Consider the following 21453-nt stretch of genomic DNA (forward strand, 5'->3'; position numbering starts at 1 on the left):
TTGAAAACCAGTTGAGCATATGTGTGTGGGTCTATTTATGAACCTATTCTGCTCTGATGATTGTTGTATCTATCTTCACACTGGTACACCACTGTGTGATTTATATCCTATAACATTTTAGAGAAAGTGCTTTCACCCATAGATAGAGTTGTGTTCCTGGTGTGGGCTTTGGAGCCAGATTGCTGTGTGCAAATCCTGGCTCCATCACTTACTAGCTGTACTACTTTGGGCAAGTTTTAAATATCTTTGTGCCTCAGTTTGCTCATCTATAAAATGAGGATGATAACAGTATCCACCCATAGGATTACTACGAGTATTAAGTGTATTAAGTATTAAGTATTGCTATGAGCAACACTTAATAAAAGTTGGCTCATATAATTTCCTGCATAAAACAATCATACGAATGAGTTAGGTGTCACCACTCCCTTTTAACAGATAAGGAACGTACAATGTAAAGAGATTAAATGACTCGACCAGGGCCACAGAGATAAAGACTACACTTAGGTCTTCTGTTTCTAAATCCACTGTCTTCTGCACTTTACCACTGAGACTATAAAATGGAAGCCCTGGTCTTTTATAACCTAAACTCAGAAGTTATATCTTATCCTTTCAGCTGTATTCAGTTCTTTTGAAGTCTTTAAATCTGGCTCACACTCAAGGACAAGGAACTACATAAAGTATAATACCAGTATGTGGGGGTCATAGGATACCATCTTAGAGGTTACCTACCACAGGCCCCCTCTCTTTGCCACTCAGCAAAGATGACTAGGATTCTCGCAAGTCTGGGAGGTGGGGTTGTGGTCAGAGACTTCTGAACTACGGAATGAGGAGAAGTGAAGGTTTCCTAAGCCAATGACCTAGTGGGAGACTTTGCTTTTCCCTCATGGAAGGAAAGTGAAATCTTAGCTCCTTTGTCCACCATTGCATACTGGCCACACCTTTTAAGTAGGAAGTACAGCCTGTGGCCAGACCCATGGAAAGAAGGCAGGTGTCCGAGTTGAGCCAAGCAGTTTTCTTCTGCTTTTGGGATGACGTGAGAAACACGTTCATACCGAGTGGGCATCTCATTTCATTATGCATTCATTCATTCTCCAATATTTACTCAGCACCTACCATGCGCCAGTCCCTCTTTGGCACTGAAGGCACAAGAGCTTCTCTTCTCAGAGTTTATGCATTCATTGCTAAGGCCACAAAGTAAAGAGGAAATTACATTGTGCTAGTTCAGGTTCTCTCAGAAGCAGATACCAAGATAGGATAAGATTCGTAAGAGCTTTCTTGGAGGAAATGCCTGTGAAGGACAAAGGGAGTGCAGGGCAGTTCCAGGAAAGGTTTGGCCAGGTCACTAGAAGCCCTTGAGCCCAAGTCACCTGTCAGAGGAGTCCCGTGTGTGTCCTGGATTCATGCCTCCACTGAGCTCAGTCCTTGACTGGGAGCAGCCCGAGGGGCGGCCGTTAGTGCGGCCTCAGCACTAATGGAGCGGTGGACTCAGAGGGACAGCAGCTAGGATCAGAGCAGCATCTTGTCACATCTGTCGCGTGCATGCAACAAGGTATGATTAGTGTGATGACGGAGTAAGCACAGGTGCTAGAGGAATATAAACGGAGTGCACCTGGTCCAGACTTTCAAGGTTGGGGTTGGCTTTCTGCAGGACAGTGGCCAAAACTGAGACCTGAGCAGAGAAGGGGAATTAGCAAATTCACATATACTGCTGACAGAAGTGCAAATTGGTTAGCATCGCTTTGGAAGCTGTCTGGCATTGTGTAGCAAAGTTGAAGTTTTGCATACCCTGGGAGACAGCATTGCAGTCCTAGGCACAGCCTTTAAAGGAACTCTTTGCAATTGTTCACAGGTGCACTGGTCTACGTGTACAAGAATGTTCCCAGGAGTGTTATTTGTAACAGACATCCACAAAGGAAACATCCATCAGCAGAACAGATAAATAGTGGTTTAGTTGTACAATGGAATAATATCCGCAATGAAAATAACAAACTACAGCTACACTCAATAACTTGGATGAATCTCATAAACACAGTGTTGAGGGGGAATAAGCAAGACACTCATACAACATTCAAAAAGCAGGCAAGGGGCCAGCCTGGTGATGTAGCGGTTAAGTTTGCACACTCTGCTTGGCAGCCCACGGTTCACAGGTTCAGATCCCAGTTGTGGACCTACATACCGCTCAATAAGTCATGCTGCGGTGGTGTCCCACAAAGCAAAAAGAGAAGGATTGGCAACAGATGTCAGCTCAGGGCCAATCTTCCTCACCAAAAAAAAAAAGCAGGCAGATATAAGCTACTGCTTAGGAAGTGCATACACAGATGGTAAGACCATAAAAAAAAAAAAGGAAAGTGGGGAGGGGAGGGGTTATGTTTCTAGAGAGGCACAGAAGAGGGTTCTGGGATGTGGGATGCTTGTTAACTAATTATTCTTTAAGTTCTGCATATGTGTTTTGTGCAATCTCTGTCTGCATGTCTCATGGTTTTAAGAAAGGGTGGGGAGGGTAATAGGAGTAGATTAGGCGAAGGGAGTGCAACGTGTTCCAGACAGATGGCAAAGGGCAGCAGGGAAAGTAGGTGCAGGGCTCAGGGACTTGCAAACAGAATGGAGTGACATGGTGAGGAGTGGCGGGAGGGCTGAGGTAGACAGGTGGCACCTACAGAAGGAAGGGCCTCATAAACCCCTGTGGAGGAGTTTGGACTTTACCCTGAAGGCAATGGGGAGCTACTGAAGTACTTCAGCTGTGGAGAGACTCAGATTTTTCAGAAAGATCCTTTGGCCACAGTGTGAGGATGTCCTTCACAGGCCCCAAGTGAGTGGCGGTGAGGCGAGGGAAGAAAGGTTCCTGGACCTGGCCTGTTGCCTGCGGCAATTACCCAGGGCTCGAAGCAGCCATGGGTCCACAGCTGGAGTGAAGTTTAACAGCGCTGCTCTCAAGGCCTGACGTTGGTCTTCCTCATCACCAGACCAAGCTCCCTGCTAAGCTGCATCCAGAGACCCGTCATTTCTTAATCACGGAATCATTAGCAACAGGAGGAGAGTCTCCACTCTGGGTGCTCTCTAATGTCGACTAGGCACAGCATTGATTGAGGAGAAGGTGTCATTCTTGGTCCCAAAGGCCGTCTCATTTAGATTCTGAACATTTTGGAGCAGAGGGGAAAAGAAAAACACAAAAGCTTTTGTAAGTAACTGATCATTGCAACAGTTAACCCTGTGTAGCAATCACTTAGTAAAAAGGCTACATGTAATGATTATCACTAAAACGACTTGTTCCCTTTGCAATAGTATTATCAATGAGCATTTGGTAAACACGGTTATTTAAAGTTTTCTTAGGGATTATATATTTAATATTAGGGTCAGTTGTGGATTTCTTTATTCAAGTTGGGATCTAAAATGCCAAGATACTTCCTGCGTATTCTATGGGCTCAGTAAACCTAGGCTGAAAGCTCAAGATGATTTATTTGCGAAGCATCACCTGATAGCTCCCAATTAGCTTGTCATTTTAATTGCATGTAAGGAGATTTTTCTTTTGGCATTTAGATAGCTGCTGCTATTATTGCCATTATGTTTATTTTTTTAAAAATATGGGAATTTGAAAAAAATAGATACTAATACTAAACTGTTCTATCCTGATTTGATACATTCTAAAGTATAAAATCTTCCTCATAGTGGCTTTTGAGGGGCTTGTTTTCTAGCAGGTACCTTTCCCATTGCAAACGATCATTTACTTCCTGAATGTGTTGTCTGTTGCAATCCCTTCTGCCTCCCACACACTCTTACGTACCTGTCATTTTCTTTCTTAGTAAAAGCAAAGTCCAACGAAGGTCAGATCAAGGGCACAACTCTTTTTTTGTCGAGGCGAACTTGACGCTGACTCAATGGGGGCTGTGTAACCATGGGGCATAATCTAGCACCTATGGATTTTGCTCCTTTGATGAAATCTCTGCCTAGCCCTGTCGGGTTATAATGAGGGCATACTCCCCACATGGATCAACAGAGCCCCAGTAACCTGGTCTCACAGAGGGCTGGACTTTGAGATGATACGTGTATATTGACCTTCTTATCAGGAAGTGTTGACTGGCGGTGTCATGACACCCACCTTTCAACAGCCCTTGGGTGGCCCTTTAGGTGGTGGATCCCGTGCAAGCTTTAGGACTTTAGGCTTTTGAGTAAAGCCCTGAATAGGGAGATGATTTAGAGCAATAAAAGATATCGCCTCAGTTCTTCAGAAGATTATAATCTTGCTCTGAAGATTTACGAAGATAAGATATCTGGAGAAAAAAGACTAACACATTAAATTGTAATATAAGCTTTATGAATTAGGAGCTGAGGAGATACCACATATAGGCTTGGCCAGAACAAAGGAGTCGGTCCAGAACGTTTCTTGAGAAGAAATCTAGGAACCAATGTTGACAGTTGCCTCGATAGTTGCCCCTCAAACATCCAGTCAGCTGCCAAATCCTACAGATTCCTTCAACCTGCATTAGCCCCCTCCCCCCTTTGGCCTGTGCAGTGCCCTCTGGGTTCGTCCCTGCTTGCACACATGTCCCCTTTGAATCCATTTGGCCTTGATCACAGTCTGTCCTTTCACCTCTAGCCTTAAAACTCCTACGTACTGAGCAGGCCTGGCTTGCACAGCTCTCTAGCCTCAGCCTGAGTGACCGCCCCCTAGTTTATTTGACCCGGTGCTCCCACCAGCCTTTGTCAGTGCCTCGCCCCCTGAAGACTCCTGCAGATGCTGTTTCACCTTCCCACAACCCTCTCCAGCTCATGGCCTTTGCTACTTTTGCTAAATCTAAAATCCTTCCACGTGCGTTCTTCTGGATTTTGCACCTGTGGTGAAAGAACTTAAAACTGTTTGATACCTGCAACATTATTGACATTTAACATTAAGAACACTTGTGGGGCTGTAATAGGCTGTTGGGGACACTTTAAAATAATGTTAGATAATAACGTTTTAAGAAAAACTAACTCCAGGAAGTGGAGATGCAGGAAGAATTCTGTCTTTTTAAAGTCATAAAGTGAAAAACTATATTAAACATTTCTTTCCTAAAAAAAGATATTGTGGTAAGGAAAAGATCTCCCACAAACATCCCATAATTTTTTTGCAGGGGAGGGTAGGCAGGGGTGAAAGAAAGGGAAACCAACGTTTAGACAACCTTTGCTTTATCTTATTTTTTCATGTAAGTGGTGCCCAAATTTGAGTGCCTCCCCACCAAAACCTTACTTGATCAAAATTTGAAAAATAATTTAGAAATTGGTGAATTAAAAGAGAGGAAATGTTTAAGGAGCTCCCCAAATGCCTGACCTAATAACAGAAGTTGCACACAGTATTTTATTCTGCAAAGCTCACAACAGGCAAGCTGACGGAGTGAGATAGGTAAAAGCTAGTCTAGGTATTTCCTAGAGGCTTACTGAGAAGACAAAAGGAATCCAAGGCAAGTAACGTGGCCAAAAGGGTCTGGAAGGGTGGGCGAGGGTGTGTGGAGGAGGTTTAGGAAATACTAGCGGGTTCACTGGTAAAACATTTAAAAACAAAATAAATTTGAAATGTTGTGACTTGGGTCTGTGCCTTCGGCTGAGGAACAAAGATACATTCTGAGCAGCAGAAGATAAATTCTAAGAGAAACTGGATTTTATAGGTCCAGGTCCTGGGAGCAATTAGCTATGGAACAACTCCAGGTCTTAGGAAAGTGGGATTCAGGAGGGGGAGTATCCGTCCACCAGAAATGGAGATCACTCTCATCAGGGAGAAGATGACAGGCTGACGGGAGTGATGACTGACAGCTTAAAACATGACCTGGGTCGACTGTGGGATTATTTTCTTTGTTAATCGAAAAGATCCACATTTCTTCATTTTCTGAGGATTGTATTTAGAGACACAAGGTCTATCTTTGAGATATCTTTGAGAATTACTGATCCAGTGTGAGCTCAAGGTCAAGACTCACTGTCCAGTAACGTAAAATAAGAAGGTAATGGTGATTAAACTGACCCAGCGCATACACTGAGGTTACTTTTTTGAAATAGGACCAGATTTTGACTTCCGTTCTTATGTTTTCTTTCCTATTCCCCTTCATAATAACTTACTTGAAAATGAACCAAGATTTGTGGATAATCAAATCTTAAACAGACACCATATTAAATGTTTTGGAAACTGTAAGTTACAGAGTAACTTTTTTCTTGTATAACTGAAACTTTGTATTCTGAGTAATATCTCCCCATTTCCCCGTCTCCCAGCTCCCGTGAACCACTGTTCTCTCTGCTTCTAGCAGTTTGACTATTTTGGATACCTTTTATAAGTGGTGTCACATAGTATTTGTCCTTCTGTGTCTGGCTTATTTCACTTACATAATGTCCTCCAGCTTCATCCATGTTGTCACAAATAGCAAGATTTCCTTCTTTTTAAAGGCTGAATAATATTTCATCGTACCACATTTTCTTTACTCATTTTCTTTATCTGCCCATGGACATTTAGACTGCTTTTACGTCTTGGCTACTGTGAATGATGCTGCGATGAACATGGGAGTGCAGATATTTCTTCGAGATCTCGATTTCAACTCCTTTAGCTATATAACCAGAAGAAAGATTGCTGGATCACACGGAAGTTCTATCTTTAACTTTTTGAGGAACCTCCAGACTGTTTTCCATAGTCGCTGTGACAATGTACATTTGCACCAACAGTGCACAAGGGTTCCCTCTCTCCACACCCTTGCCAGCACTTGTTATCTCTTGCCTTTTTGATCATAGCCATTCTAACAGGTGTGAGGTGCTATCTCATTGTGGTATTGATTTGCATTTCCCTGATGCTTAGTGATGTTGAGCACCTTTTCACATACCTGTTGCTCATTTGTATGCCTTCTTTGGAAAAATGTCTATTCAGTTCCTCTGCCCATTTTTTAATCAGGTTTCTTTTTTTTCTATTTAGTTGTATGAATTCCTTCTATATTTTGGATTTTTGTTGTTGTTGTTATTGTTAGGAAGATTGGCCCTGAGCTAACATCTGTTGCCAATCTTTCTCTTTTTGCTTGAGGAAGGTTATCACTGAGCTAACATCTGTGCTAATCTTCCTTTATTTTGTATGTGGGGCACTGACACAGCATGGCTTGACAAGCAGGGTGTAGGTCCGAGCCCAGGATCCCAGTTGGTGAACCCTGGGCTGCTGAAGCGGAGCATTCGAACTTTACCACCATGCCACCAGGCAGCCCCTATATTTTGTATTTTAACCCCTTATCAGATACATAATTTGCAAATATTTGCTCCCATTTTGTAGGTTGCCTTTTCATTTTACTGTTTACTTCCTTTGCTGTGTAGCAGCTTTCTAATTTGATGCAATCCCACTTGTCTATTTTTGCTTTTGCTGCCTGTGCTCTTGGTGTCATATCCAAGAAATCAATACCAAGGCAAATGTCAAGAAGTTTTCCCCTATGTTTTCTTCTAGGAGTTTTATGGTTTCAGGTTTTATATTTAAGCCTTTAATCCATTTTGAGTTGATTTTTTGTTTGTGGTGTAAGATAAGCATCCAATTTCATTCTTTTGCATGTGGATATCCAGTTTTCCCAACACTATAAATTGAAGTGACTCCCTTCCCTATTATGTATTCTTGGACCCTTACTGAAGATCAGTTGACCACATACACATGGGTTTCTTTCTGGCCTCTCTATTCTGTTCCCTTGGTCTATAGGTCTGTTTTTATGCCAGTACCGTACTGTTTTGATTACTATAGCTTCGGAATGTACTTTCAAATCAGAAAGTATGACACCTCCAACTTTGTTCTTTTTTTTTTTTTTTTTTTTTAGGAAGATTAGCCCTGAGCCAGCATCTGCTGCCAATCCTCCTCTTTTTGCTGAGCAAGACTGACCCTGAGCTAACATCCGTGCCCATCTTCCTCTACTTTATACGTGGGATGCCTACCAGAGCATGGCTTGCCAAGCTGTGCTATGTCCGCACCCGGGATCCGAACTGGTGAACCCTCCTGGGCCGCTGAAGTGGAATGTGAGCATTTAACTGCTGTGCTATTGGGCCGACCCCTCCAGCTTTGTTCTTTTCCCTCAAAATTGCTTTGGCTATTCAGAGTCTTTTGTGGTTCCATATGAATTTTAGGATTGCTTTTTTCTATTTCTCTAAAAAGCATCATTGGGATTTTGATAGAGATCGCATTGAAACTGTAGATCGCTTTGGGTAGTATGGACTTTTAACAATATTAATTCTTCCCATCCATGAACATGGATATTTTTCCATTATTTGTGTCTGGTTTAATTTTTCATCAGCATTTTATAGTCTTCAATGTACAGATATTTCACCTCCTTGGTTAAGCTTATTCCTAAGTATCGGAATAATTTTTCAATTAATACATTTAATACTGCAGTAATGTCTTATAAGCCAGTCCTGGTGGCCTAGTGGTTAAGATTCGGTGCTCTTACCATGATGGCCCAGGTTCATTTCCTGGTCAGGGAACCACACCACCTGTCTGTTGGTTGTCATACTGTGGCAGCTGTGTGTTGCTGTGATGCTGAAAGCTAGGCCATCAGTATTTCAAATACCGGCAGGGTCACCCATGGCGGAGTTTCAGTGGAGCTTCCAGACTAGACAGACTAGGAAGAAGGACCTGGCCACCCACTTCTGACAAAACTGGCCATGAAAATTCCATGAACAGCAGCAGAGCATCGTCTGATACAGCGCTAGAAGATGAGAGGATGGTGCAGACAGGGCAGGCAGGGTTCCGCTCTTCCGTGCACAGAGTCTCTAGGGGTTAGAATCAACTCCAAGGCACTAATAACAAAAAATGCTTTATAATTCTAGAGGCTGACTATACATAGCACAAAATTCAAAAAGTCTTTTTGGTGAATTAAAATTTGCGGTTATAGCAGGGAGACACTAAATTCGCAGCAGCATTCCTTGTGATTTTATTATTATTTTTTAATGAACCAACCAGCATTCTGGTGCTGTGCTTTTTAAAAAAAGTTGAAGGGGGAAAATCAAGGTAGCTGTCCTTTCTTTCAGAAGAAACAGAATGAGCCGACGGGCAGCCGCCAGACTGGGAGGGCTGGCGGGTGCTCCCTGTGTTGAGGCATTATGCAATCAGGCTAATTTCCTTATACACTTGTCAGGTTAAAGGAAGGAGGAGAGGAAGAAGCCACATCCTTACTCACCCCTGGGCACTAGGGAAAAACTGTGGAGCTTCCAAAAGGAAATACTAAAAGTTGAAGTCAGCTCATGGTATTGCCCTGGTCTAGGCCCGGCATGTTGCTTTGGGGGCCCTATTTTCTCATTCCCAAGGGGGCCATGTGGTTGATAACAGAAGGGACAGCTGAAATAGGGACCATCCTGGAAAACCTGTAACTCATTTCTGAAGGTCCTGCTGTTATTTATTTATAATATTCTACTCTTTTAACCAAAGGTGAAGTCAGTCTATACTAACCAGGTAATTTGTATTAATACGTGTGTCATTTCTCTTTGGAAGAACATGGACTGTGAAGTCCAGGAATATAAAATGTTAAAACCCAGATATCACAGAAAAGATTGTGTTCCAGCCATCCTTATCTGTGGTGGGGGATGGGAGGTAGGAGATGAGAAACAGTAAGCTCTCTGGATAATGTGACAAAGGGACTCTTTATTCTTGGCTTACATGGAGTACCTGGTAAGTCTACTAATAACAGCACCTTAATCTATGTGGTAGGAGAACCAGGGGCCAGACTAGGGGTATGGGCTCAGCCTTCATATAGTCTGGATCCAAAGTTTGTCTCTATTATTACCTGTTTGACCTGGGGCTAGTTAGATATCCTTTGCGCGGTTATATTGCTTATATTTCTGAATCCCTAATACGGAGTCAGTAACAGTACTTGCCTCATAGCGCTGTTGTGTGAATTTTACGAGTAAATGCCTCAGCATGGTGCCTGATACATAGTAATTGCTCAGTAAGTTTCATCTATTATCATTAAATCGCTTTAAAGTTAAACTTTTCACATACAGACCCTTTTAATGGGGGAAGCATGGGCAGTTGCAGGGGGCTCAATCTCTGAGGAGTGGCGCTGGAGAAAAATGCATTTGGTACAACTCCTACCAGGGAGAGGACAGACAATGGCTGAAGGAAGAGGTGAGCCCTGTATGCATTTGGGGGGGTAATGGGAATGCAGGTTGAGATTCCCCTCCCTCCAGGGCACACTCACGATCCCAGATGGTCACTAAACGGCTTTCTAAGTACTCAGCTGGTCCTCTAAACGAACGCCAAGCAAACATTTAAAGAATATTGAATTGAGCCAAAGTATCAGCCTGCCTATGGCAACAACACGTGGTTCAGGCCGAGCTCGCACAACAACAAATGCCCGCGTCGCGCCTCCCTGCGTCTGTGCAGGCAGGCATCGTTCTCAGCCGTTTACGTGCAGCAAATCACTCAAAGGCACGACAGCCCTGGGAAGTAGGTGCCCTTCACGTCCCCTTTCCGCAGGAGCCGGCCCAAGGTCAGGCAGCTGGCCAGGGAGGGGGCCCGACCCGGACTCGCGCACGGCGGCCCACAGCCTGCGCCCTCCTCGCCGGGGAAGGGGCCTCGGGAAGTGGGCGCTGGCGGAGGGGGGAAACCTCCCCGGGCCCCCCCACCCGCCCGGAGCACCCCGTGCGCCCCGTGCAGCCCGCACACTCCTAGGGGGGAACGTGGGCCGGCAGAGCCCCGGGCGCGGCCGCCACCCCGCCCGGAGCGGCGCGGCTGCAGAAAGGGTCCTCGGCGGCGAGGAGCCGCGGGTGAGGGGGGCGCGCGCACGGACGAAACCGCACCGTGGCGCACGCGCACACGGGGCGCACGCTCGCCCGCCGCCCAGTATGAGACGGAAGGCATGGAAAGTTCCAGCTGGTTCGAGAACCCTAGGTAGCAGGCGCGGAGGCGGCGGCGGCAGGGTCGGAGGGGGCGGGCGGCCCCCGCTGGCCAATGCCGGCGGAGCCCGAGAGCCGCCCCCTCGCACCGGCGGCCGGGCAGGGGGTCCCGGCCGGGGCGGTGCGCCGCGGGGAGCGGGGCTGTCGAGGGGGCGCGGCGCGGCCGCCTTAAGGAGGGGGCGGGGCGTGGCGCGCGGGGGGCGTGGCCTGCCGGGGGCGTGGCGGAGCGTCTGCGCAGCTGCCAGAGCCTTTAAGCCCGGGCTCGCGCGGCTACAGCGTGCTTTCGCTGCCCGGGAGTCTTCCGGCCCAGCAGTCCGTGAGGTCCCGCGGTCCCCGCCCCTCCGGTGTCCCAGGAGCCCGCTCGGTCCGGAGCCGCGTGCGGTGCGTACGGGCATGCCCCGCTACGAGCTGGCTTTGATCCTAAAAGCCATGCAGCGGGTAAGTGACCTTCCCCTCCGAGCCCGCCTTCCCGCGCGGGTGCCCATGCAGCCGCTAGGCCGCCGCCCCCCGCCCTCCGCGCGCGGCCGGGAGGAGGCCGGGGCTGCGGGCGGGCGTCCGCGCCGAGGGGGCGCGCGTGGGCCGGCCGGCGCGGCGGGGCCGCGTGCGCGCGGGAGGCGGGGGTGTGCCGGCGCGGGCGCGCGGCTGCGGGAGGGTGTGCTCCGCACGCGGGCGGGCGGCCGGGCGGGGGGCGGGGCGGCCCGCGGAGTCCCGGGAAGGTCCCCCCGCGGGAGGGCCACGCGAGCCCCCGGCGGGCCCCGGCCCCGCTCCCGCCGTCGCGAAGCTGCCTCGTCGCCGGCCCCGCCGCCGCCGCCGCCCACCCCAGCCCCGCTCCGCCCTCCGGCCGCCCCGGAACCGTCCGCGCTCCGTGCAGCCTCCTCCCAAGCGTGTGTGTGCAGTTGTCTGGACCACGGCCGCTCCTCCCCGCGCTCACCTGCCGACGGCTTTGACTTCTCTCTTTCCGACGTCAGCGAAACTCCTGCTCCGGGTGCCCTTAGCCCCGTCTCATTCATCCAAGTTGTGGCCTTTTTTTTTGCGCCTCCCGGAAGAAACTTGGCTCCCCCTGCTTTCGCTCGATCTCGCGCTCGGGGATTTCAGGTTCGGAGGGATGATAAGCGACCCTGCAGCCCGTTCCCTTCAGGTGATGGTGTGGCCGAGGACAGGGGCCCGCGGCCCGGAGGCAGCTCTTCGTCCCCGGCTCTGGGTCAGGTACTCCTCCAGCCGTCGCCGAAATCCCCATCCTTCCATGAAGTCGGTAACGTAGAGTGTGGTGTATGCTTTTTTTTTTTTCCTCCCCCAACCCCAGGTATAATAAAAAGATAAAAACCGTGCTGTGTCTGAACTTTGGAAGCGTAGCTTGTTAAACAGCGCTGGAGGCCTGAGCACGTTTTATGTTTGAATCATGCTTTGGGTCAATTTGGAGGAGTGGCTCTTAGGAAGTTTGGTTGAATTGAAGCCTGGGGTCATGGTCCAGCTTCTATAGAAAAACTGACCCTCACGGAGCTTTAGGAAAATGTTACATTCTTTGCACACCATAAAGTGGGAAGGGACACCAGTGTCTCTGGATCAGGTCTAGAGAGGCTGGTCAGGCATGCCATTGTGTCCCCAAGCTGGTGCTTCCAGAATTTGGGAGAAGATAAAGATTGTATTGGTAATCTCTGGAGTATGCACTCCCCCTTTCTGGGGCCTCCCTCCGTAGTAAGATACACTGCTTAAAGAGAATAGAAACAATCAAAGACAGAAAGCACTGATTAAAAAGGAAACATTTTTAATTACGTGGAAATTGTTTAGGCTGTCCCTTTAATCTGTACTTTTTAGGAGATAACCAGAGAACCTGGGAAAATGCGTTTATTGAAATTTCTTTTGTCTTACCTTGTTTTAGGGAGAAAGTAGGTGATCCCTGAAGAGTCAGAGTAGAGGCATAATATTTGTGTGTTCCATAAACCTGTGAAATGAAAACTGTGAACTCTTCTTTGTCTTTAGCACAGCTGCCAAGTACCTTGGTTAACATGGCTGCAAGTATATTAAATATATTTCCTTTACCATGTTACTTGGTTTTTTTTTTTTGCTGCTGTTTTTTTGTTTGCTCCTGTATGTGGAACATGTATTTTTTTACTCTAGTTCACATAAACCACATAGTACAGTTTGGTTAAAATAATAATTCAGTAGTTTACTTGAAATCCTCACAGGAGAGCAGGGTGGGGGGAAAAAACACCTTAGCGGATAAATCAAGGTGAACCTTCTCTGGAGGCGGAGGTGCCATCACTACAGATAGGACGTTGTAACAATGGGGAAGATGTGTTGAAGAGTTCTTTGAGCTAAGTAAAGTGAGATTAAACAAGAAAAAAAAGCTTCTGCTCTTTTTGGTTCATAAAACTTATTTTTGAGTAGTTGTAAAGGTGTAGCCAACACAAAGACTTTCTGATTTTGAACAGTTTTGCTTGCTTTCATTATAGGACAATGGGATTCTAAGATAGGGTCAATATTGGGAAAAAACGAAAAAGTTAACACTAGATTTATTTAATGCAAAAGGCCACTGTGAGCTTGTCCACCTTTGGCAGCCCTGGGAAAATGCAGTTCCAGTCAGCAGTTGCTGCTGCTGCTGCTGCAGGAAACCTCTTGGAACTCCTCAATTCTAAGTTGCATATTTTTCCCTTCTGAACTGTATGTGTCTTAGTGTGCCCCTTTAATGTGACAGCTTCCCCCTACCCCCCAAATAATTTGTGTGTCTTGGAATTGAGGAAATATGCTATGTTAAACAACTCTTACCGCAGACCCAGAAGTTGAGAGGCTGTAGTTTTCCAGCCTTTGCTTGGATTCCCAGAGGCATTTTCCTGTCTGTTCTTTTCTCTGGTGCTCTGTAAGTCTGAAGAGCATTCCTAGTCTCTTTGGAGTGTATTATTCCCCCCTCGCCCATTGTTTTACTTCCTTTGACCCCTGGCTGGGCTCCTTAAAATCCTGCAGACAAGAATTTTTAAATTTAAAATGCAGATACTGTGTTGAGGCTCTCAGAGCGTCTCTTGGAGACCCATTCATTGTAGCAGAGTCACCTGTGGGAGTCCCCATTGAAAGATTTCAGGGTGTAGGATATAAAATGAGTCCTTATTGAGCTATACAATTGTGTGTTAATCGGTCACTTGGAAGTTCCAGTGCTTTTTCTCAGTTTACTAATTGGAAGCTAATTATAGTGAGTCTCTGCTTTTGTTGCACTTTCAAGTTTGTGTATTCACGAATGTAGATACCAGGCCTCGTGAGAGGAAATTTATTTGCAGGTGCCTTTAGCTTGAATTTTATTTTCGTGTGTGTACATAAAAAGTTGTCTAATTTCTATTTTCCCCCAATTTTTAATTTAGCATGAGAAGTAGGCAAAAGTGTGGGCAAGTTCTGAAATGGACACAGTAAAATAATGCATGTTGTGAGACCAGGCCTTCAAAGGTGATGGTTAAAGCTGTTTGAAAAGATAGTTGCTTAGGCCAGAGTCAGACCATATTTGTAGAAGACTCTCCAGAATAAAAAGAGTTTGAAAGTCTTGCTATACCTATATCAGATAGCATCAGAGAGTTGTATTCACTTCTGGAAGACACAGTATTCAAGGCAGTAGTAGGGAAGGACAAAGCTACAGAGGGAAGACCACAGGCTGCAGGTTTCCAGGCAGTGTCAACTCAGCCTGTGACCTTTTCCAACAGCTGAAAAAGAAACAGACTGCTTGTGAGCTGGTGACCTCCACCCTGACCTCGTGCAGTGGGAATGTGCAGGTAGATGGAGGACGGGTCATGCATTTCGTGGGTGAGGCCTGACACTGATTTCTGAGGTCCCTTCTCTTGAGAGTCTGAGAAGATGGCTGAGGTCCTTTGATTGTACTTTGAAATTAGATTTTAAAGATTGGCATTTAATTTCAGTTAGTAAAAGACTGAATTGCCAATGCATGAGTGATAAAGCTGCATACTGTGTGGAGAAGCCTGGGAAAAACCGTAAACTGTAGAAAATTTTGGGATGGGTTCTGGAAGAGGAATTTTGAGGTGAAAAAAAGATTTATGCAGAACATATATATTCTTTTATTACTTAGTTGAGGAACACTTTAGTTATCACGTCTTATTACATTTGCCCAGAGTTTGCATATTTGGAGTTGTGAAAGCCCTGGGAAAATATTTTTTCTTGAAATCTTCTCATTGCTACTCTGAGATTTTTACATGAAGAATTAAAGGTTAATGGTTTAAGCAGTAAGTAGCTTAATTGCTAAATGAATGCATATATGTACAATAAAATAGCATTTATATATCTTCCTGCATATATATATTTTCTTAGAGAAATAAAAGAATAGAAAAATACTTTGGAAATTTTAAGTTCTTTTTCGTTAAAACAGATTTCATGAGTTACTGTATGTTTAATACCCCTCATTCTTAAATTCATCGAAAAGCAGATTATAGTTTAAATTTTAAGATAACTCATTGAAATAGCTCTTTGTAGGTAAAGAGTTTTATGATGTAATGCGAGTTTAATTTACGACCTGGGTTTTGTACGTTGAGAAATAGAAGTGTAGTGATATTCCACTTCATAAAACGTAGGAAGTGGTAGGTTTTCTGACTGTACAGTGAAGAGCATCTTAGTTGGAAAACCTGGTAAAAGTTTTGTATTTGTTCTAGAGTTGTATCTGAGTTAGGTTCTTCTGAAAGTAATATCTACAAAATGTTTGCATTTTAGATACCTTTTGGAGGCATAGGGTGCTAGCGAACTCGAGCATGGGACTGGCCAACCGTAGGTCGTGTAGCTTGGCGTGCTTGGCAACACTTGGTAACTAGGCAGTAGCAGTATTTCTGCTCTCAGGTGGCGGCAGACAGAAGTTCACACGGAAGCATCTTTGTTCTAAGCTGTCAAGTGGCTAAGTTAGTCTTTTTTTCTTCTCCTGGGCCCTTCCTGAACATCTTAGCTTGTATCTTTTAATAATTACCCTTTGTGTTTTGTCTGCTTGAAACCAGACAACTTAAAGGACTTATCCAGTAATGAAATACGGGAGCCTCGTGGGCAGTGTTGTACTTTCATTTGGTGTTAAAGTTTCCTTGGGTTACAGCTTATTGCCACAGCCAGTGATGGAAGAAGGAGTCATGTTCCTGCCCCTGAGCTACAGCTAAGGCGCAAGGAGTGGCTTGGGGGTCAGGAGTCCTTCCTCACCACGCCGCATGGTTTGTATTGTTGAAGACTGCTTGTTGGAAGTCAACGTTTGGCACTTATATTTTTTTCCTGTCGTTCATGACTCACACATTCAATACTAATGTTTAGTAGGTTTTTAAAATTTAGGTATTTAGATGCAGACTGCTATTGAATCTTCTCACCTTTAGGTTATAAAATCACTTTAAAGAAAACTAAGAGTTTGGAGGTAATGAGAGACAAATTCTGAAGTAATACTTCCCATCTAGAGCCTCTGCTGTGTTTGTAGCACAGGTATACTTTTTTTGTTCAAGGTAAGGAGTACCTCTTTTTTTTTTATTTTTGTGAGGAAGATTGGTCCTAAGCTAACTTCTGTGCCAGTTTTCCTCTGTTTTACATGGGATGCTGGTGCAGCGTGGCTTGACAAGCGGTGCCATGTCGGCGCCCAGGATGCGAACCTGTGAACCCTGGGCTGCTGAAGCAGAGCACTTGAGCTTAAGCCCTGTGCCACCAGGCTGGCCCCAGGCCAGTCGTCTTTAGTAGAAGACAATATTCTTAACCAACAGGGATTATTATCAACACGTGTAGTTACCTCTTAGGGGAATCAAATTTAAGGAATTAGTCAAATTTAAGGAAACCATTCAAATTTAATGAATATCTGGTAAGTGATCAATTTATAAAGGAAAAACTACCCTCAAAAGTTAGGAGAGGGACGGTTAATCCAGATGTCTTATCCTTGCTCTGACTTAGAGCAGGAGTTGGCACACTGGCTCACAGGCAGAGCCATGCTGCTCCTGTATCTGTATGGCCTGTGAGCTAAGCAAGGAGTTTGCATTTTTAAATAGTTGGGGAAAAAATCTAAAGAATATTCCGTGACATGGAAATTAGATGAAATTCAAATTTCAGAGTCCATAAGTATGGTGTATTGGAACAAAACCTGTTCATTTGTTTATGTTTGCTGTCTGGTCCTTTACGGGAGAAATTTGCTGACCCTGACTTAGGGTATCCAGAGTCATAATTTCCTAGGTTCAGCATTTCTCTCAGCTTCTCATGGTATTTTCTGACATTTCTGCTTTGATTCCTTCCTTTTCCTCCTCTTTATATACTACGCCTTTGACTTTCATCTGGGTAATTTGCCTTTTTTTGGTAGTAAGCTAAGAACTGGCATTTTGTACTCTTTCGTGTGGCTCAGACTTAATGAGTGCCTACCCCAAAACTTGTCTGACTTCTTTCTGTTTATGGCTTCTCTGTCTTCTGTCACCTGGGGCTGAACAAGTTCAACTCTTTGTATCCCTGCCATCTTGGTCCCATGTGGTCTTTCTCTCCCCTCATTGAACCACTCGTATTTCTCACTAGATTCCTGCAGTTTCTTAGCTGGTCTCTCTGACCTACTGCTGAGGGGAGGATAGTTAATGCCTGTAAATATGCTTCTTGGAGTGCAAAAATATATGTTCTTGAGATGCTTTAAAAGAATTAAGTTGAGATGCATTTTTCACAAGGAAATGATACAAAGCATTGTATAGTGATGCCTTTCTCCTGACCTCGTTACTTTCCCATTCGAGTTGATTGGGTGCATTGCCAAAGTACAGGGCACCTCTCTTCTTCAAGACATTCAGAGTGAGTCTGGCATCCAAGGCCACCTCTGATAGTTCTCCAGCCCTTTTTTTTTTTAAACGTCATCCTTTTCATTCTTCATTCCATGTACCAGGTAAACAGAGCTCCTGCAGACCCTGGAAATACCATTCCCTTTTCTTTCGTGCCCGTGTCACTCTGCTTTTCTTGGAATGCCCTCTCTTTCCACATTACCCCATCATCGCCCTGAAAACCTGCTTCAAGTTCATTTTAACTCATTTGGTAGGTTAAACAGACACTGGGGACCTGTGCTGTTAGGAATTACAGACTAGTATAATCGTTCCTTCGGACTTGCATGGTAGTGTTGTGTGTTTCATCACATGGATCATTTTCTACTTTATATTACAGTTAATTGGTGGATGTTTCTTATTTTCTTTGCTAGATTACAAATTCTTGAGGTCCAAGTCTGTTTGATTTCTGTCTTCTGCTCTGCTTTGCACATAGGTTGATGCTCACTTAGCTGCTTTACTGGGATTACTGCTCTCATCGCTTTAAAACAGTTCTTGGATGTGAGATAGCCTGCTCACCTCTTGTGCTAGTAAGTTGCTTTCAAGTCAGTGCCCTTTGCTTGTGCTGGGCGAGTTGTATCCTTACCAGAAATTGTGTTGGTTTCCAAGACTATTTCAGGGCAGGTAATGTTGTTTTCATAATAATAAAAATAGTTTAAATATCATCTAAACTGATGAAGTGAGTGCAAACTAATTTTTTTCCCCGAAAACCAAGTTGGATTCTTTGGAAAGACTTACAGGTGAGTCACTAAAATAATGGCTGTAGAACTAGATGTGGCTGCAACATCTGAAAGTTTGAGAGGAAGAGTAACAATCGCCCACGAGGATTCTGTATGTAGACTGCTTTATGAGGATTTCTTAAAGCTTTCCACTTTAATGAAATGGAAAATGGAAATTGTAGATGCTGCATTTATAGATGTGGTTGAGATCAAGCGGAAGGAACTTCAAGCAGCAAGGAACTCATCATCGTCGATCTTATTCTCCCAGCGCTTTGACCCCATGTTAACATTGGCAGGGGAATTTACGTTTGTGTTAAATAAAATGTTTAAGGTATGTATGTATGATTTTTTGATTTCCTGCTTTAGCCTTAATTTGTTTTTTAACCTATTACTTTTGGATATGATTGTTTTGGATACGAAGGCTTCGCTTCAGTAAGTGCCCTGATTTTTGTTTTCTAAACGAATAGAAGAACATAAGATCCCGAATGAAGATACTGGTTGTGTTACGTCGGAGTAAACAAAGAACTGGCACTGGGAACTAGAAAGAGCTTTAGAGATGGATCAACCTGGCTTTGCTTCCTGGCACCTGCCTCCTAGCATCTTAACCCTCTTGGATCCTCATCTGTAACATGGGAGTGATCCCTAAGTTGGAGAGTCTTTGAAGATAAAGTGGTAACATGACTTTGGAGGTGGTAGCTATTTGGTATGTCATTAAAGTGACTTTGTGATCTCAGGCGAGTTTATTAGACTTCACTGCCTAGTTTTCCATTATTCCCACTTTATGGATGAAGAGACTCCAAAAGATAAATTTCTTATATGTAGGTTATCAGAATCTGAGACCGAGTCAGACTTGGAATATAGCACCTGTTCAATAAATATTTGAATTAGTGAACATGAGCCATGCTACATAATAGCTCGCATGCTAATTAAGCAAGGGCAAGCTTATGAGATGCATCTGTGAGATGTAGCATGTGTGAGGGATCCTGTGAACTCTGCCAGCTCCGAACAACCTTTTTGTCAGACAGATGTATATCATTTACTCAGCAGCTACTGGCCTTTGCCAGGCACTGTGTGCCCTGGGACTCCTCATCAACAAGTAAAATAACATGCATCTGGGCTTTGTGTTCATTTCGCCCATCAGACTTTATATAACTAGTACTTAGTAAGACTTAATGTGTCTTTCAGGTGAGAAGGTTGGGAAAAGTGAAGAATAGGGAAAATCTAAAAAATTATTTTAGGTAGACTGCTAAGCGTTAAGGTGATTTAAGGCAGATGCAGGGGGAAAAACTTAGTATTTTAATTGATTTAGTAAATATTTGATTGCTAATTGCCAAAGTGCTAAAGCTGTAAGGATGGCCCCCTTTTCAGTAGAATCCACAGGTGGAGCAGATGATAGCCCAGTCGATTTCTCCTTCTGTATGGTATTTTCAGTCGGTGTTTTCCTTTTTCCTTTTTGATGCAGCAATGTATTATAAAATTACATTTTTCCTTTTTTTTAAGGGATTGGTTTTATATTTTTTTTGTTGTATAATGATATAAGATATGTGGTGCATTTCATTATATATAAGTTTACTACTGTTAATGAACACAAAAATTCAAACAAGTAAATTTAAAGATCTAATTGGCTGTAGTCAAAGATTTCATGAATCTAGCAGCATCCCATCTAGTAAATAGAATGGTGGTTCTCATTTTTCCTTTTAATTGGTGATTTTAAGAGATTTGTTCCATTCCTATTGGTACAGATTTTATTTTTATAAAGGAATTAGAAGTATTATTTTACATTATGGCACATGTTGCTGGAATGTGTATCTTGCATTAACACACGTAATTGATTTTAGTAATTGTCTTGTAAGCCGGGAGTACCTGCAATCCAAGTCCAAAATAAGACCTTTTACAAGAGAATATGCATTTTTTATGTGAAATTAACTGTCAGTCTTTTAAATCTAACTTTATTTCAGACTTAATTTGTGACTTTTTTGGTACCTGATTATTTTATTTTACTCTGAAGCTGCATAATGGGATATTGCATAGGATAGGGTGTTGGATACCAAATGAAACAGGCTTGAGAAATGTGTGTGTGTATAACAGATGAAGAAACAAGAATGTGACCAAGAAGAATAGGAATGCTGGTAACTTCTAAATTATTTTCATTCTGTTTGGGAGATGGCAATGTGAAGTGTAAATGTATTCATGAGTTAATAAAAGCTATTTGACAAAGTTGCCTGAGGAATAGACAGGTTGTGTGTTGAATTCTTTTAGCTATTGTGTTTCTAAACTGGGTAAGTATGAATGGTTATCCTCAGCTTTAGATTACTTTGTCATAATTTGAAGTGTTTCATTTTTTTAAATGCTATTGTTTCCACTTTTTATTTTTTTTGTGTGTGAGGAAGATTGGCCCGGAGTTAAAATCTGTTGCCAGTCCCCCCCCTTTTTTTTTCTCCCCAAAGGCTTAGTACATAGTTGGTAATATGTACCTACTCAGTACGTAGGATATACCTAGTTGTAAGGCTTTCTAGTTCCTCTGTGTGGGATGCCACCACAGCATGGTTTGATGAGTGGTGTGTAGGTCTGCACCCAGGATCCAAACTGGTGAGCCCAGCGCCACTGAAGCAGAGTATGCAAACTTAACCACTTGACCATGAAGCTGGCCCCTGGAGTGGTTTAATTCAGGACTGAACCGGGTTGCGTTGGCCTGTGGCAAAATGGAAGAGCTGCTGGAGGAGGGGAGTGGGTGCTGGTGGTGCTGGTGCTTACACTCCCGTCTGTTATGGCCATGGGGAGTGTGGGCCTGGATCAGCCGGCTTGTCCTTTTCCATCCTATTCCTAGCCAGAAATCCAGATTTTACAGGAAATCTGATTTTTAAGATGTTGGCAACTAACTCAAAAATATTTAAGCACCGTGGCCTAAATGAAATGTATCTGTTGGTCAGATATGGCTACCGTACTGTAATTTCTGATTTAGATAATTGGCTTTAGATGTTCCTTAAATACGTCCTTAATTGCCTTAGACCTCTTTTAGTATTTAGGTTTCAGAAATTGCTGCTCACATGCTGACAAAACCCACCTTGTTAATTGGTCATTGGTTTACAATA

At 44.1% G+C, this 21453-nt stretch overlaps 2 protein-coding genes across 3 annotated transcripts in view; both read left to right on the plus strand.

Annotated features, from left to right (window-relative positions):
• The first annotated feature begins 10798 nt into the window (after window positions 1–10798).
• SLC5A3 (solute carrier family 5 member 3) overlaps window positions 10799–21453 on the plus strand; it is a 35376-nt gene continuing 24721 nt past the window's right edge. The window contains exon 1 of one of the 2 annotated variants that reach the window (XM_070597208.1): window positions 10799–10855. The gene's annotated coding sequence lies outside the window, so the exon portion shown is untranslated. Of the gene's footprint in view, window positions 10856–11156; window positions 11299–21453 lie in introns of those variants that run through there. The other variant, XM_070597207.1, reaches the window with a different exon arrangement.
• MRPS6 (mitochondrial ribosomal protein S6) overlaps window positions 11110–21453 on the plus strand; it is a 77123-nt gene continuing 66779 nt past the window's right edge. Inside the window, exon 1 of the mRNA XM_070597213.1 lies at window positions 11110–11298. Coding sequence (XP_070453314.1) covers window positions 11254–11298 — 45 coding nt within the window. The 5' untranslated portion in view covers window positions 11110–11253. The remainder of the gene's footprint in view (window positions 11299–21453) is intronic.

Source organism: Equus przewalskii, chromosome 27 (assembly GCF_037783145.1).
Source record: "Equus przewalskii isolate Varuska chromosome 27, EquPr2, whole genome shotgun sequence".
NCBI lineage: Eukaryota > Metazoa > Chordata > Mammalia > Perissodactyla > Equidae > Equus > Equus przewalskii.